The sequence below is a fragment of the Danio rerio genome, chromosome 18 (genome assembly GCF_052040795.2).
Source record: "Danio rerio strain M-AB ecotype USA chromosome 18, GRCz13ab, whole genome shotgun sequence".
NCBI classification, from domain to species: Eukaryota; Metazoa; Chordata; class Actinopteri; order Cypriniformes; family Danionidae; genus Danio; species Danio rerio.
In genome coordinates, this window is record NC_141038.1 from 13,460,930 (window position 1) to 13,475,074 (window position 14,145).

At 36.5% G+C, this 14,145-nt stretch overlaps 1 protein-coding gene across 3 annotated transcripts in view; it reads left to right on the top strand.

Annotated features, from left to right (window-relative positions):
* bicd1a (BICD cargo adaptor 1a) overlaps positions 1 to 14,145 on the top strand; it is a 67,302-nt gene that overhangs the window by 49,513 nt on the left and 3,644 nt on the right. The window contains exons 5-8 of one of the 3 annotated variants that reach the window (XM_087293005.1): positions 3,844 to 4,953; positions 5,047 to 5,198; positions 5,820 to 6,030; positions 10,673 to 10,748. In XM_087293005.1, the coding sequence (XP_087149131.1) occupies positions 3,844 to 4,953; positions 5,047 to 5,198; positions 5,820 to 6,030; positions 10,673 to 10,720 (1,521 nt within the window). In that variant the 3' untranslated portion in view covers positions 10,721 to 10,748. Of the gene's footprint in view, positions 1 to 3,843; positions 4,954 to 5,046; positions 5,199 to 5,819; positions 8,695 to 10,672; positions 10,749 to 14,145 lie in introns of those variants that run through there. The other 2 variants (XM_087293006.1, XM_087293004.1) reach the window with 2 other exon arrangements.

Below are 14,145 nucleotides of genomic sequence, written 5' to 3' on the forward strand. Positions count from 1 at the left end.
GTTGACTCACTAAATTTGTATTCTTGTTTATTTATTTATTTATTTATTAAATAAATTATTTATTAAAACAGCCATTTACCTCTTCATTTATGTATTCTTGCATTTTGTCACACTTTCATTCTCTTGAAACTTCTACTTAGACACTTGTCATTACATTTTTGTAAATTAAAGTCTGTTATCAGGTACTCACTCTCACTTTGTTCTAAACTGCTCAACACTAAATATGCAGGAAACTTAAAGGGATAGTTCAACCAAAATGAAAATTTACTCAAGTGTTTCCAAACCAGTTTGAGTTTCTTTATTCTGTTGAAAGACGATATTTTGAAGAAAACTGAAAACTCTAACCATTAACTTCCATGATAGGAAAACAAATACTATGGAAGTCAATGGTTACATGTTTACGTAATTTTTCAAAATATCTTCTTTTGTCCATTGCATTTCTTGTACAATGGAAGCCACTGGGAAGCCAAATCAATGTTTGAACTACACCGTAGCCTTTGGGGGAGCCCATTTTTTCTAACGGGGGAGGTGTCACTTTGATCTTGAGAGTCCCTTGCCACAATAATGTAGGCTATAAAACACACAGGATAACTCCAGTAAAACATAATCGTGTATTTGAAAATGAAAGAAACACCATTGAAAAGGGTTCTGTTTTGTCAAGTATACCCTGCTTTTAGCTTAATTGTCCAACATGTTTACAGCAATGTCACAATGTTTAAAAAAAACCCATTGTATTGGCCTACTGTATGAAGCAAATAAAACAAAACACAACGTCACATCATATTTTTGTCCACCAGCATCTGGCTGTCAGTTTTTGACATGACTGGACTTTGTTCCTCAGTGCTCGCCCCTTACACCTTGATACTTATGACAAGAATATGTAGTTAACTTTTTTAAGTGATTTGTAAATCGCCGTCATGCATGCAAGAATTATATTTTTACACCTTTACACGTGATAATCCATGATCACATTACACAATACTGAAAAAACGCACATTAACCACACAAAATAACACCTCGTGAATATTTTTGAGACCCTCCAAAATTTCACAAATCATGTTTTCAGAGGAGCCCCTGCCTTATTTAGGAGAGCCCCTTAGCTCCGCCGTAGCTCGCACCCTGACCCTAATTATTTAGTTGCCAGTGTTTCTAAAAAAATCTTCATATTACATGCTTGAAAGGACATTAGGAAAGTTAACAATGACACAATTTTCAGTTTTGGCCAAATTGCCCCTTTAAGTGTTCAAGTGTAAATTTGAATGAAGGAAAGTGGAATGCAGTAGACGCAAAGGTCTCTTTTGTGCTTTGGGAGGCTACTGTCAGGTTGATTACCATTATGAGTGAGTGCTCTGTGGCTGTCCCTGTAAAAGAGGAACACAGTAATATTTTTGTATGTATGTGTGCCACGGGCATATTCAGCAAAGAAAGACAGCATGGGACAAGAATAGAAAATCTGCCAGTGCTGACACAGAAACATAGAGAGCATCAGCTGCTTAAAGGAGCATCACACAGCAAATCAAGTGAAAGAGTATGACATGACAGTTACAGTGAATGTAGTTCAGTCTGTCATTCTAAAAAAAAAAGAAAATTATATATATATATATATATATATATATATATATATATATATATATATATACAGTTGAAGTCAGAATTATTAGCCCCCATAAATGTACCCCCCCCTGTTAATTTTTTCAACACATTCCTAATCATAATAGTTTTAATAACCGATTTATTTTATCTTTGCCATGATGACAGTAAATAATATTTGACTAGATATTTTTCAAGACACTTTTATACAGCTTAAAGTGACATTTAAAGGCTTAACTAGGTTAATTAGGTTAACTAGGAAGGTTAGGGTAATTACGCAAGTTATTATAATGATGGTTTGTTCTGTAGACTATCGAGAATAATATAGCCTAAAGGGGCTAATCATTTTTACGCTAAAATGGTTTCAAAAAATAAAAAACAGTTTTTATTCTAGCCAAAATAAAGCAATTAAGGCTTACTCCAGAAGAAAAAAATATTATCGGACATACTGTGAAAATGTCCTTGCTCTTTTAAACATAATTTGAGAAGTATTTTAAAAAGAAAAAGAAAATCAAAAATAATACTTATATATATTCTAATAAAATATATATTCTTTTTTTTTACAGAATTATATATATAATTTTCAAATTAAAAATATAAATTAAAATTACTTATTAAATGAAATATTATCATAAGATTACAATGAAATATATCTATTACAATCTGTTGACAGAACTATGGGCTGATTTGGTCATGTATGCTTTAAAAACAATGTTACCACACATAAATTCATCCACACAGTCGAAACAGATCAATTTCACATAAAAGTATTACATAACATGTTTGCATCCAGGAGTCTCCTCTAGGGAATGTGTATACAGTGTTTTCTCTAACTGTGTGGGATGGACATCAAATACATAGCCTCATATTGTATAAAGCAGTAGCTGCAGTATTATTTGATATTTAGATGCATTTTGCACATGTACATCTCTGTTTTTTTCTATTTACTTGTTTCCACACTCTTCGAATAAATCTGATTGCCTGGCATTTATCCAAACAAAAAGTGTTTCCCCATCCACCTCTGCTAACTTTCAAATTTATTTCCTTTTGTTATTCTTTGGATCCTCTCCAAAAAGGAATCAATAGTTTTTCGCTATCTCAGCCTCAAGCTGTTGGATGGCTGACACTTCCGATACAATGAGTGATCAAAAAGCAATTAAGCAGCACTTGAGCTCAGTGACAGGAATCACATGTCTGTGGTTGAGCTAAATTTGTGACAAGCAAGCCAACACACCTAACTTTCAGCTTGTCAATGGATGGGAATTTTATATGCACATAGATAAACTAAAATATTCCATGTTTTTCCAGTGATCTAATAAACAAATAACATTAGAGCATAAATTTTACCATGCAGAGTCTCTTATATTATCTTTAAAATAAAAATAAAAATATTATGTTAAGTATGGCATTAAGTACATTCAGCCGGTTGTTATCACAGAATAAAGCCATGCAGGCTTATCTGCAGCCTGATGCAAAGTGGAGCTTATTTTATTGATTCTTTAAATAAAGGCAAAGCTGATAGACAGGAAAATGGCTGAATTGAGGATATACTAACCTACATTTTATTCAGTTACAAGATGACGCCATGCATAGTGCTGTTGTATAAGGCTGAAGGGCTTTATTCTGCAAAAACAACCGCCTGTTATGTGCATAATCTTGATTTTAACATAGCTACTTCCCACAAAACTTAAAAAGCTTACTCAAAACATAGTTTTAAGTCATAATATTTTATTAAAATCTGACAGAAGAAAAAATGACTGAATGGAGCATAGGCTAGCCTATGTTATTTAGTCACAAGATGGCACTAAATAGTCAAAAACAGCAGCTTGACAGACACGCATATAAACATGTATGTAAATGTATTCACTGATGATTAACATGGATGTACCACGATGAGCCTGTATTATTAGTTTCAGCTGCTGTTATATGGGAATAGCATACCTTGGAATGTAGCAACTGACCAATCAGAGTTTTCCAAACAGCCGTGTAATAATCAGTGATAATGCATGTTTGTTTGTGTTGGAGACGTTTCTGGGATTAGGGGACTTAAATAAACCTGCAATGTTTGGAAATGTAAAAGAACTTAATGGATAAATAAATAAATGTATTTTTGTTCATTTAACTAAAATAAATTATTACATAAATACAAATTATTTATTTAAATGTTTATGTATTATTAAATTAATAAATACTTGTATTTTATTAAATATGTATTAGTTTTTATGTGTTCACTTTTATATTTTTTTCCACCAGGTTGAGCGAGAGAAAGCAATTCTACTTACCAACCTGCAGGAGTCTCAAACTCAACTGCAGCACACGCAGGGTGCTTTAACTGAGCAGCACAGACGTGTTCACCGCCTTACGGAACGTGTTAATGCTATGAAACGCCTCCACAATGACAAGGAGTTTGACACAGAAGAGTCCGAGAAGGGCGACGGTCCTATTAACGGTTGCTGTGAGTTTGAAACAGACATCAATGGAATAGAGCTTCTAGAGTGCAAATACAGAGTTGCCGTGACTGAGGTCATTGACTTGAAGGCGGAGCTTAAGGTGTTGAAGGAAAAGTATAACCAGTCTTTGGAGAGCCAATCAGAAGAGAGCAACCACAGCGAAGGGAAGGTCCAGGCGCTTGAAGAACAGGTGAAACAACTGGAGAAAAGCTGTCGTGAGGCACGTGAGCGGGTCAGCAGTCTGGAAGCTGAGCTTCGGTGTGCTTCTGGAATGGCCAGCGAAAGTAACGGCATGCTGAATGCAGCTCAAGATGAGCTGGTTACATTTAGCGAGGAACTTGCTCAGCTCTACCACCACGTCTGCTTGTGCAACAATGAAACGCCAAATCGTGTCATGCTGGACTACTACCGTCAGAGTCGGGTCACACGTAGTGGCAGTCTCAAAGGCCCAGAAGACCCACGAGCCCTGCTTTCTCCACGTTTAGCTCGGCGTCTTGCAGCTGTGAACTCCTCAGACATGTCCAAGAGTCCTCAAGACTCTCCTTCGAAGGAACCCCTTGGAGACGGAATTAAAGGGGAAGGAGGAAGTCCCAATAGAACCCCATTTGGCTCACCAATCAATGGTTCATCTCTCTCATCCTCCACAATTCCAGAGACAGGTGATCTCCGCAGGGAGCCCATGAACATCTATAACCTCAACGCCATCATCCGTGACCAAATCAAGCACCTGCAGAAGGCTGTAGACCGCTCTCTCCAGTTGTCCAGGCAGAGGGCTGCTGCTAGAGAGTTGGCGCCTATCCTCGATAAGGACAAGGAGGCCTGCATGGAGGAGATCCTGAAACTCAAATCGCTCCTGAGCACCAAAAGAGAGCAGATCGCCACCTTACGTCTTGTCCTAAAAGCCAACAAACAGGTAGAAGACCAAGTCTTTGCAAGAACTACTTTTAAATTGAGTAATAAAAGCAAACCTAAAAGAACATTATATCTTTGTCATATTTGTTTCTAGACTGCTGAGGTGGCCCTGGCAAACCTCAAGAGCAAGTATGAAAATGAGAAATGCATGGTGACGGAGACAATGATGAAGCTTAGGAATGAACTCAAGGCTCTCAAAGAAGACGCAGCCACCTTTTCCTCACTGAGGGCAATGTTTGCAACAAGGTACATTTTTAGCTCTTGTCTGCAGTTAACATTATATACATTTTCTGCCGCTCTCCTCCAACTTAAAAGGTCTTCTGATGTAGTTCAAATGCTATGTTTCCATCCAAAGATGTTAATCAAAATTATGTGTTAAACTGGAATATCGCATAAAACATTTGCGAATAAAGCATTGTTTCAATCCGATGAGTTAAAGAGTACACAATCATCATTTCCTGATAAACTGATGCCAAATATTAAAAAGAAAATGGTTGAAGGAGTCACCATTGCCGTTTTTTCTTATATAATAAATACGTGTACCTCAGTAGACAAAGACAAAACACAATGAATGCGCAGGGGCTTATGGAAGCAAGAGACCGTTCCTTGGGAGGGAAGATGCTCAAGACAGTTCTGGGATTATTAATATTGAACTACATTGATGATGTGCTTTGGTTAAAGGATTTTAGAAGGACCAAAACAACATTTAAAATGTTTTACAATGTGGTCGGCCTGCAGCTTTGCCCATTAATGCTGTCCCATCAGTGGTTTTATGCGATATCCTAAAATGTGTTTATAAATCAGTGGATGGAAACAGAGCTAATCACTTTGAATGTAAATTTCAAATCTCTCTTGCTCTTTGTTTAGATGTGATGAGTATGTAACTCAACTAGATGAGATGCAGAGGCAGCTGGCTGCCGCAGAAGATGAAAAGAAGACTCTGAACTCCCTCCTGCGAATGGCCATTCAGCAGAAACTGGCCCTCACGCAGCGCCTGGAGGACCTGGAGTTTGACCACGAGCAGTCGCACTGTGGCCGTGGAGGGAAAGTGCCAAAAATTAAGAGCAGCCCTCAAAAAGTAAGTCATGGAACTGCACTCACTGCTCCCCCTAGTCCCACTGCGTCCAAACCCCCTTCCTTTCCGTTCCAAAACAATGTGGTTGCATCAGCTAGTAGCTCTCCTTCACTGGATGTACCTACTCCATCCTCGTCCCTCTGGACCTCCTCAACCCAACCGTTTTTCCTTGGCCAGTCGCAGTGGAACCTGGGCACTCAGACTTTAGTGTTAGACCCAGAGACGTTAAGTATTGAGTTTTGTCAAGTTGTTCATAGCAGGGACTCTGACGCTCATGTTGCCAGGTCTGCTCCCACTTCTCCCTATCTGGGTGCTCGGCAGCAGTCACAGCGCTCCATGAGATCGCGCATACGCTCCGATCTGATTCAGTTCAAAACTGCAAGAAACTCTAGAATCCCGAGTGCTGACCCTGAGTAGGTGACAAGGTTTGAGGACAGACTGGTTTCCATACGAAGTGACTGTTTGGAGTGTATGATTCAACTCAGGGATAGATTTATAGACATTTTTATTTGATACTATTTAAAATGTCCATAATTCAGTAATCAATTATTTTAATGATACTTTCTGCCAATTCTGCCTGTACAAAATCAATTTTATATAAGCTTCACATTAAAAGCACATGTGGAACACGAGTGAAACACACATGAAACATGTGGCTTTGTGTATGTAAAATAATATATAATCATTTTGATTGATTTCTACACATTTTACGATATTGTTAAGATTGTTATGATTTTGGACCATTCTCATTTGAGGAAAAAAATGTGATCACTTTAAAAACCACATACCAAAACCACGTTTCTTGTGTTTCCCGTGTTTCAAATGAGTAACAAATGAGTAACAGGTTTTTCTGTAAGGTCAGTATATGTGGGCCGTGTGGCTTTGTGAGATGGTATTTATTAAATAGTGTCTGAGTATAAAGATAATATTAAATAAAAAGATTGCATATATTTGTTGACTTTTTGTGGTCTGGATAAAAAAAAATATATATATATATAAAAGTTTCTTTGCAAGCATAATTGTTGGAATCTTCAATAAGGATATGTATTCGCATCATAAAACAGGTATTGATCGATGCATGTCCCTGTTAGAAAATAATTCCTGCATGTGCGCTTTCATCTCATGGCCTGATAAAAAGAGTGCTACAAACTGCATGCCAAGCAGTTAGTTTGTGTGATGGAGTTTTCAGTTATTTTCTCAATGGCAAATATGACATAACTATAGCTCCATCAGCTGGCGACAGTGTGCATTGAAGGATAGAACAGTTTTCTTGGCTTTACCGTATATACTGCACTATCTGTTTCTAGGCCTTACGGGTGTTTCAAAATATTGTAAACTGAAATCATAAGCAGTATCTGATCTAAAGCTTTTTTGAAGGTTAATGCAGCTAACAGAAGATGCTCAGATGATCCCATGGCACTCTGTATGACTAAATGTGCCAGAGAGAGAGCTGTTCTATTCATGGACACAGCATATGGGGATGCAGGACATGCCATGTGCAAATGCAGGGACGTTTTGCCTGACTACTGCATTTTAATGAGCTATAGAATACAGAGCCACATCAGATCATTCATCATATCATAAGCCATTCTATGCAATGGGTGCATTTTCTATTTTGATAATGTACTATTAGGTACATTTAGATTGAAGTGTTTGTATCTGAAACATAACTTTTAAATAGAATTTTAATGTTTTTAACAGGATTATGTTGATACATTCAAGGGTAACAGGGCTCATGTTAACAGGGAGGTAATTTTAATTAATATTTTCAAATTTTAGTTCATTTTTCATAGTGATTGCAAGGTCCTTATTGCATTATATTATGTTTATAATATGAAATATTACATTCACATTATTTCTATATTTTTAAACTAAAGTAATAATTACAGTTTAACACTTTAGAAATGGCTATTTTGCTAATATATTGTAGCATGGATGCAAAAAAATGCATTTTTAATAATAAATAACTGATAAAAGCTTTTACTGTGTTTAATAGTCTTTTTTTATTGATTTATATAAATGTAGTTTACATGTGTTCAGTATGTACATAATAAGTAAATGGCACTCATTGTGTAGAATGATGTTCGTTTACAGTGCTGTGGGCCAAAAAGCATTTGACAAGATCAGCAGTGGAAAGCTGTACAGAGCATCAGATTATCAGTGTTAGCATTGCTCATACAAGACTGACCGAGATTCATACAGTACATTTCTTATGGTAGACAGCGCAGCGGGCACATTTACATGTACAGACAAGCTTCTGCGAAGAAAGCAGTTTTCCCCCTATGAATAAGTTCAGGTCTTAACATTTGTGCTATTGCTGTTTCCTGTGTATTCTGGCTGATATGACTCAGTATAGTCTTTGTTAATCATAATGGAAACCAGTCTGATCCACTTCACCTGTGTCACCAACGTTCAAGCAATCAAGTAGCACTATTTGTTTTTACACTAAAATGGAAAGATTAACAGAAAACAGTCTATTCTTCTCCTCGCCTGCAGGTGTCAGTGTTTCTTCATACTTTTCCCAGTAGAAAATGTGTCAAATGCTGTTTGCCCATGGCAATCAAAACATATCACAACCACAAAGCGGTATTTTCCTTCTGGTCCCACTCAAATAGCATTTCATTTGTCATATTGAGTCTGTAGATATAAATATGTGAAGTATTGAGATATGGTGACTGATGCATTTATATAAACCCCAACTCATGACACTATAACAACACCCTGACAACCCCCATTACATCCTAGCAACCACCCAAAACATGTTATATTCACAATAGCAAATTTAGAAGAAAAAATGTATATATTGTTTAAATTGTTCACAATGTTTGAGATGTGTTTGTGTGATTTTAGCTAGACAGCACCAAGTATATTTTAATTCAAACTTTTTTTTGATCATGTTTTATATGTACATGTGTATATGCACGCTCCCATTAACACAGCAGCAGCATTGTACGTCATTTGCATTTAACGTATATACTACCATTCAAAAGGTGAATTTCTCAATACATACTACAAAAACCCCACTTGTAATACACACTAACCGGCCACTTTATTAGGTGCGGCTTACTAGTACCAGTTTGGACCCTTTTTTGCCTTCAGAACTGCCTTAATCCTTCGTGGCATAGATTCAAAAAGCTACTGGAATATATTTCTCAGAGATTTTGGTCCATATTAACTTGATAGCATCATGCAGTTGCTGCAGATTTGTCGGCTGCACATCCATGATGCGAATCTCCAGTTCCATTACATTCCTAAGGCGCTCTATTGGATTGAGCTCTGGAGGCCATTTGAATACAGTGAACTCAGCATCATGTTCAAAAAACCAGTCAGAGATGATTTGCGCTTTATGACATGGTGCGCTATCCTACTGGAAATAACCATCAGAAGATGGATTCACTGTGGTCATAAAGGGATGTATACAATATTCAGGTAGGCTGTGGCGTTGACACAATGCTTAATTGATACTAATAGGCCCAAAGTTTGCCAAAAAAATAACCCCCATACCATTACACTACCACACCATCCTGAACCATTGATAGAAGGCAGGATGGATCCATGTTTTTGTGTTGTTGTTGCGAAATTCTTACCCTACCTTCTGAATGGAGTCTCATCAGACCAGGCAACATTTTTTTCAATCTTCTATTGTCCGATTTTGGTGAGCCTTTGCGAATTGTAGCCTCAGTTTCCTGTTCTTAGCTGACAGGAGTAGCACCCGGTGTGGTCTTCTGCTACAGTAGCCCATCCGCCTCAAGGTTGGACGTGTTGTGTGTACAGAAATTCTCTTCTACATACCTCAGTTGTAACGAGTGGTTATTTGAGTTACTGTTGTCTTTCTATCAGCTTGAACCATTCTGGCCATTCTCCTCTGACCTCTGGCAACAACAAGGCATTTGCGCTCACAGAACTGCAGCTCGCTGAATGTTTTCTCTTGTTTTGACCATTCTCTGTAAACCCTAGAGATGGTTGTGCATGAAATTCCCAGTAGAGCAGCAGTTTCTGAAATAGAAAAAACCATGAAAGTCACTTAAATCACCTTTCTTACCCGGTTTAAACTAAATGCATTGAGTTTCTGCCACCATGTGATTGAGTGAATTTGTATTAACAAGCAGTTGGAATGGTGTACCTAACAAAGTGGCCGGTGAGTGTATATATATATATATATATATATATATATATATATATATATATATATATATATATATATATATATATATATATATACTGTATATATACAAGTTAGCACTGAAGAGTGATGGCAGCTGAAAATTCAGCTTTGCATCACAGAAATTGTTATGTTTTTAGTGTCTTTTATTAAAAAATAAAGTATTTTTTCATACTTATCTAACCTACCCAAACCATTTGAATGGTGGTGTACTGTATGTCTATTTAGTAAACTTTCCTTCTACATTTAAACTATTTCCATCTTTAATAGCAGCTAATAATTTGGTGTTACTCTCATTCTACATGCTCTGCGTATGACTCTGCATGACATTAACACATAAAATCACACCTATAAAGTCAGGCTATATTGCAACCATTTCCTCTGTGCTCACTTTTCATTTGTGTGTGTGTGTGTGTGTGTTTGTGTCACTAACCCTGACTGTCACACCTCTGTATATCTGTCTAATTTATCAGTTTCTCTTAGATTGTCAGCAGCCTGCTGCCTCAGTACCGCCGTCCTCCCCACAACTGAGGCGCAGCAGGGCATCCACGGCCCACAGGTAACCGTCCCGTGGAGGAACTCACTCTCTATTGCTTCCTCTATATACACTATTGGTCAATAAGAGAAGAACGTCACATGTAGAGTCAGAAATTCAAATTCAAAGTATTGTTAACAGCACTCGCCCATTTGGTCATACTTTTACAACTCAACTAATTTTCACTACTCTTTGGAATAATTGCAATTTTTAAAACGATCATTCAGAATTTATGATATGTTGATTTGCTTTTAAAGAGATATTATTATTAATGTTGAAAATAGTTGAGCTGCTTATTATGTTTGTGGAAACCCTATTGTTATTAAAATAATACATTTACTCAGTGTGCATTACATTATTAAAGGGGTGGTATACTATGATATCATATTTTAAACTTTAGTTGATGTGTTAGTACTGTAGATTTGTGAACATAAACAACATCTCTGAATGTAACACACTCAAAGTTCAATGCAAAGTGAGACATTGGCTTTACAGAGTTACTACGAACAAAGTTTGGGGACAACAAAAAAATACATCCAGTCCCCCCTTTGAATTTTTCTTTTCTTTTTTTTAATATTTCCCAAATGATGTTTAATAGAGCAAGGAAATTTTGACAGTATGTCTGATAATATTTTTTCTTCTGGAGAAAGTCTTGTTTGTTTGTTTTATTTCAGCTTCAATAAAAGCAGTTTTTTATTTTTTAAAAACCATTTCAAGGTCAAAATTAGTAGCCCCTTTAAGCTATATTTTTTTCGCTATAGAACAAACCATCGTTATACAATAACTTGCCTAATTACCCTAACCTGCCTAGTTAACCTAATTAACCTAGTTAAGCCTTTAAATGTCACTTTAAGCTGTATAGAAGTGTCTTGAAAAATATCTAGTCAAATACTATTTACTGTCATCATGGCAAAGATAAAATAAATCAGTTATTAGAAATTAGTTATTAAAACTATTATGTTTGGAAATGTGTTGAAAAAATCATCTATCTGTTAAACAGAAATTGGGGAAAAAAAATAAATGGGGGCTATTAATTCAGGCGGGCTAATTATTCTGACTTCAACTGTATATTTAAATGCAACGAAATCTTGTTCTCGTTTTTTTGTCATTTAAAAAAATGTTATAATGACATAAAACTAAATTACTGGGAAACTATATGTGTGAAGTGATGCACTTGTATGAGTAGGCTGAATCAATGACGATAGTACTATAATACACATAAGACAGACATAAGAGAGACAAACATACAGTATACACACCCCTTTGTCAATAAAATTCTCCCAAATATAGAAATGTCTATTTACATGTATCTATCCCATTTAGTCTAACCTTCAGCAGTTTGATGAGATGTATTTTGCGTTTCGCTTAGTACTTTATATTTAGTGTAGGCTTTTATTTAGTAAAGAGGATTAACAAGTTATCCTGAAATAGCTTTTGATCAAGCATTAAATGCAGATGATCCATTGGGGTCCTAAGTGGATTCTATTGCGTAAAGTGTAGATTGAATACTCGGCTGGCTGGAAGATCGATATGCACATTAATATAGCTGCATTTTTTTAATGACACTCTATAACAATAATTCATATTTGGTACTGTGATGGTTGGGTTTTGGGTTGAGGTGTGGGTAGACCTTAAAAAGTACAATTTATTGGGTAATTTAATAGATAACATAGATAATACACGATACAACTACAGTTTTTACGTTACTGTGACTGTTGGGTTTATGCTTGGGGAGGATAGACGATAATAAAATACAACAAATGGGAAATTATATAAATAATATAAATACATTTCATTTAATTCCGGCTGCATCCATATCAGATCTTGTAACAACCCTCTATTTCAGGGGTGACTCAATTTCTCACCACACTGGGTTAGTGGTATCACAAGCGCTTCATTCACCACGCACATCCACCCTGCACAGTAAAAGGGCGTGGCCAGAGATGCTGTAATGTTATAACAGAGAAAGCTAAAATGCCGTCCAAACATGCTGTTTCCACAGAGCTTGTTCTGCTTTTGTATTTGGGATTCCAAAGGACACGACACAAAGAGAGAAGTGCTTACAATTTCATTTTAATTATGTTCCTGGGAATTATAAAATAATATACAGCTAGCATTTGACAAAGGACAGCTTATAGAATCTCTGCCAGTTCAGTGCTGGATTCAGCTGAAACTCCTCCATAAAAAGCAGCTCCAACCATAATAGAAGAAGCTGTGGATTATTTTAGTTTTAGTTTATTAGCATTACCAGTATGTTATAGCAAGGACGTAAACAAGAATGTAAACAACAGCAAATGCTGTTTGGCACCGCTAACAATTTAGCTACAAATTCCTAAACAAGCAACAATCTTCAGCAGCGCTGCTGTGTCTCTCTGTGCGGCCGCTTTCCCTGCATTCTACATCTCAAATAACCAACTTGTAAAACAAATGTAAACATTTTATATTACTTACACATGCTTATAACTTGAATGTATGTGAAAGAAATTGTCAGATGTTATTTTAGAGAGCTGGCATGACGTTAAGCTGTGTCCTCTTTATTTACTGTCTGATTCAGGCTCAAACTAATACGGCTAACAGCTACTCTGACTGACAAGGTGCGTCCCAAATCGCATACTTATGCACTAATCTATGCCATTTTGTAGTTTAAATAGTGTAAGAAGTGCGTTAACAATGAAAACTATAAAAATAATAAGAGCACTTTAATTACCTGGATAATGCACTCATTCAGCCGGTAAAATGAAGTGTGTAATGTTGGACACTTTACGCAATCAACGACCACACTTTTGCTCACATAGCGGAAGAGGCGGAGCTATCGGGCACACATGTACGATAACTTTATTTGTTTTGGGATTGTGAAAGCGAAATTCTTCTATGAGAGCCTCCCGATGGGTAATGCGGTTATACTCACGGCAGGTATTATTTGGCACTTTGTTAATTTATTTCACTAATTTGGCAAACGTCAAATGGGAAACAGTTGGAAATTTTGTGTAGTAAAAAAACATTAGTGTTCCATGTAGGGCAACACTACATACATATACTACGCTGTTGAGTGGGTAAGTCCATAAGTACATAGTGCATGAGTGCATAGTGTATAGTGTGCCATTTGGGATTCAGCTACAGTATTTACAAAGCTGTTAGAGGCGTGACGCTTTTCCAGGTGACGTGGAGCCGATCTGCGAATCACAGCATGTTATGTTAGCTGACCAATCAGAGCCTCTTGAAGATGAGCCTTTTGGAGGAACTAAAAATATGACAGTAATTTTCATGCCAGCTGAGTAGCAATATATAATCAAAGTAAGATATATTTAAAAAAATAACGTGATTTTTTACAAATGAAGCACGAGCACACATTGCTTTGCATCTTATAAACACAAGCCTTAAAAATCCACTCTGGACCACCCCTTTAAAGGTGTGATAAAAT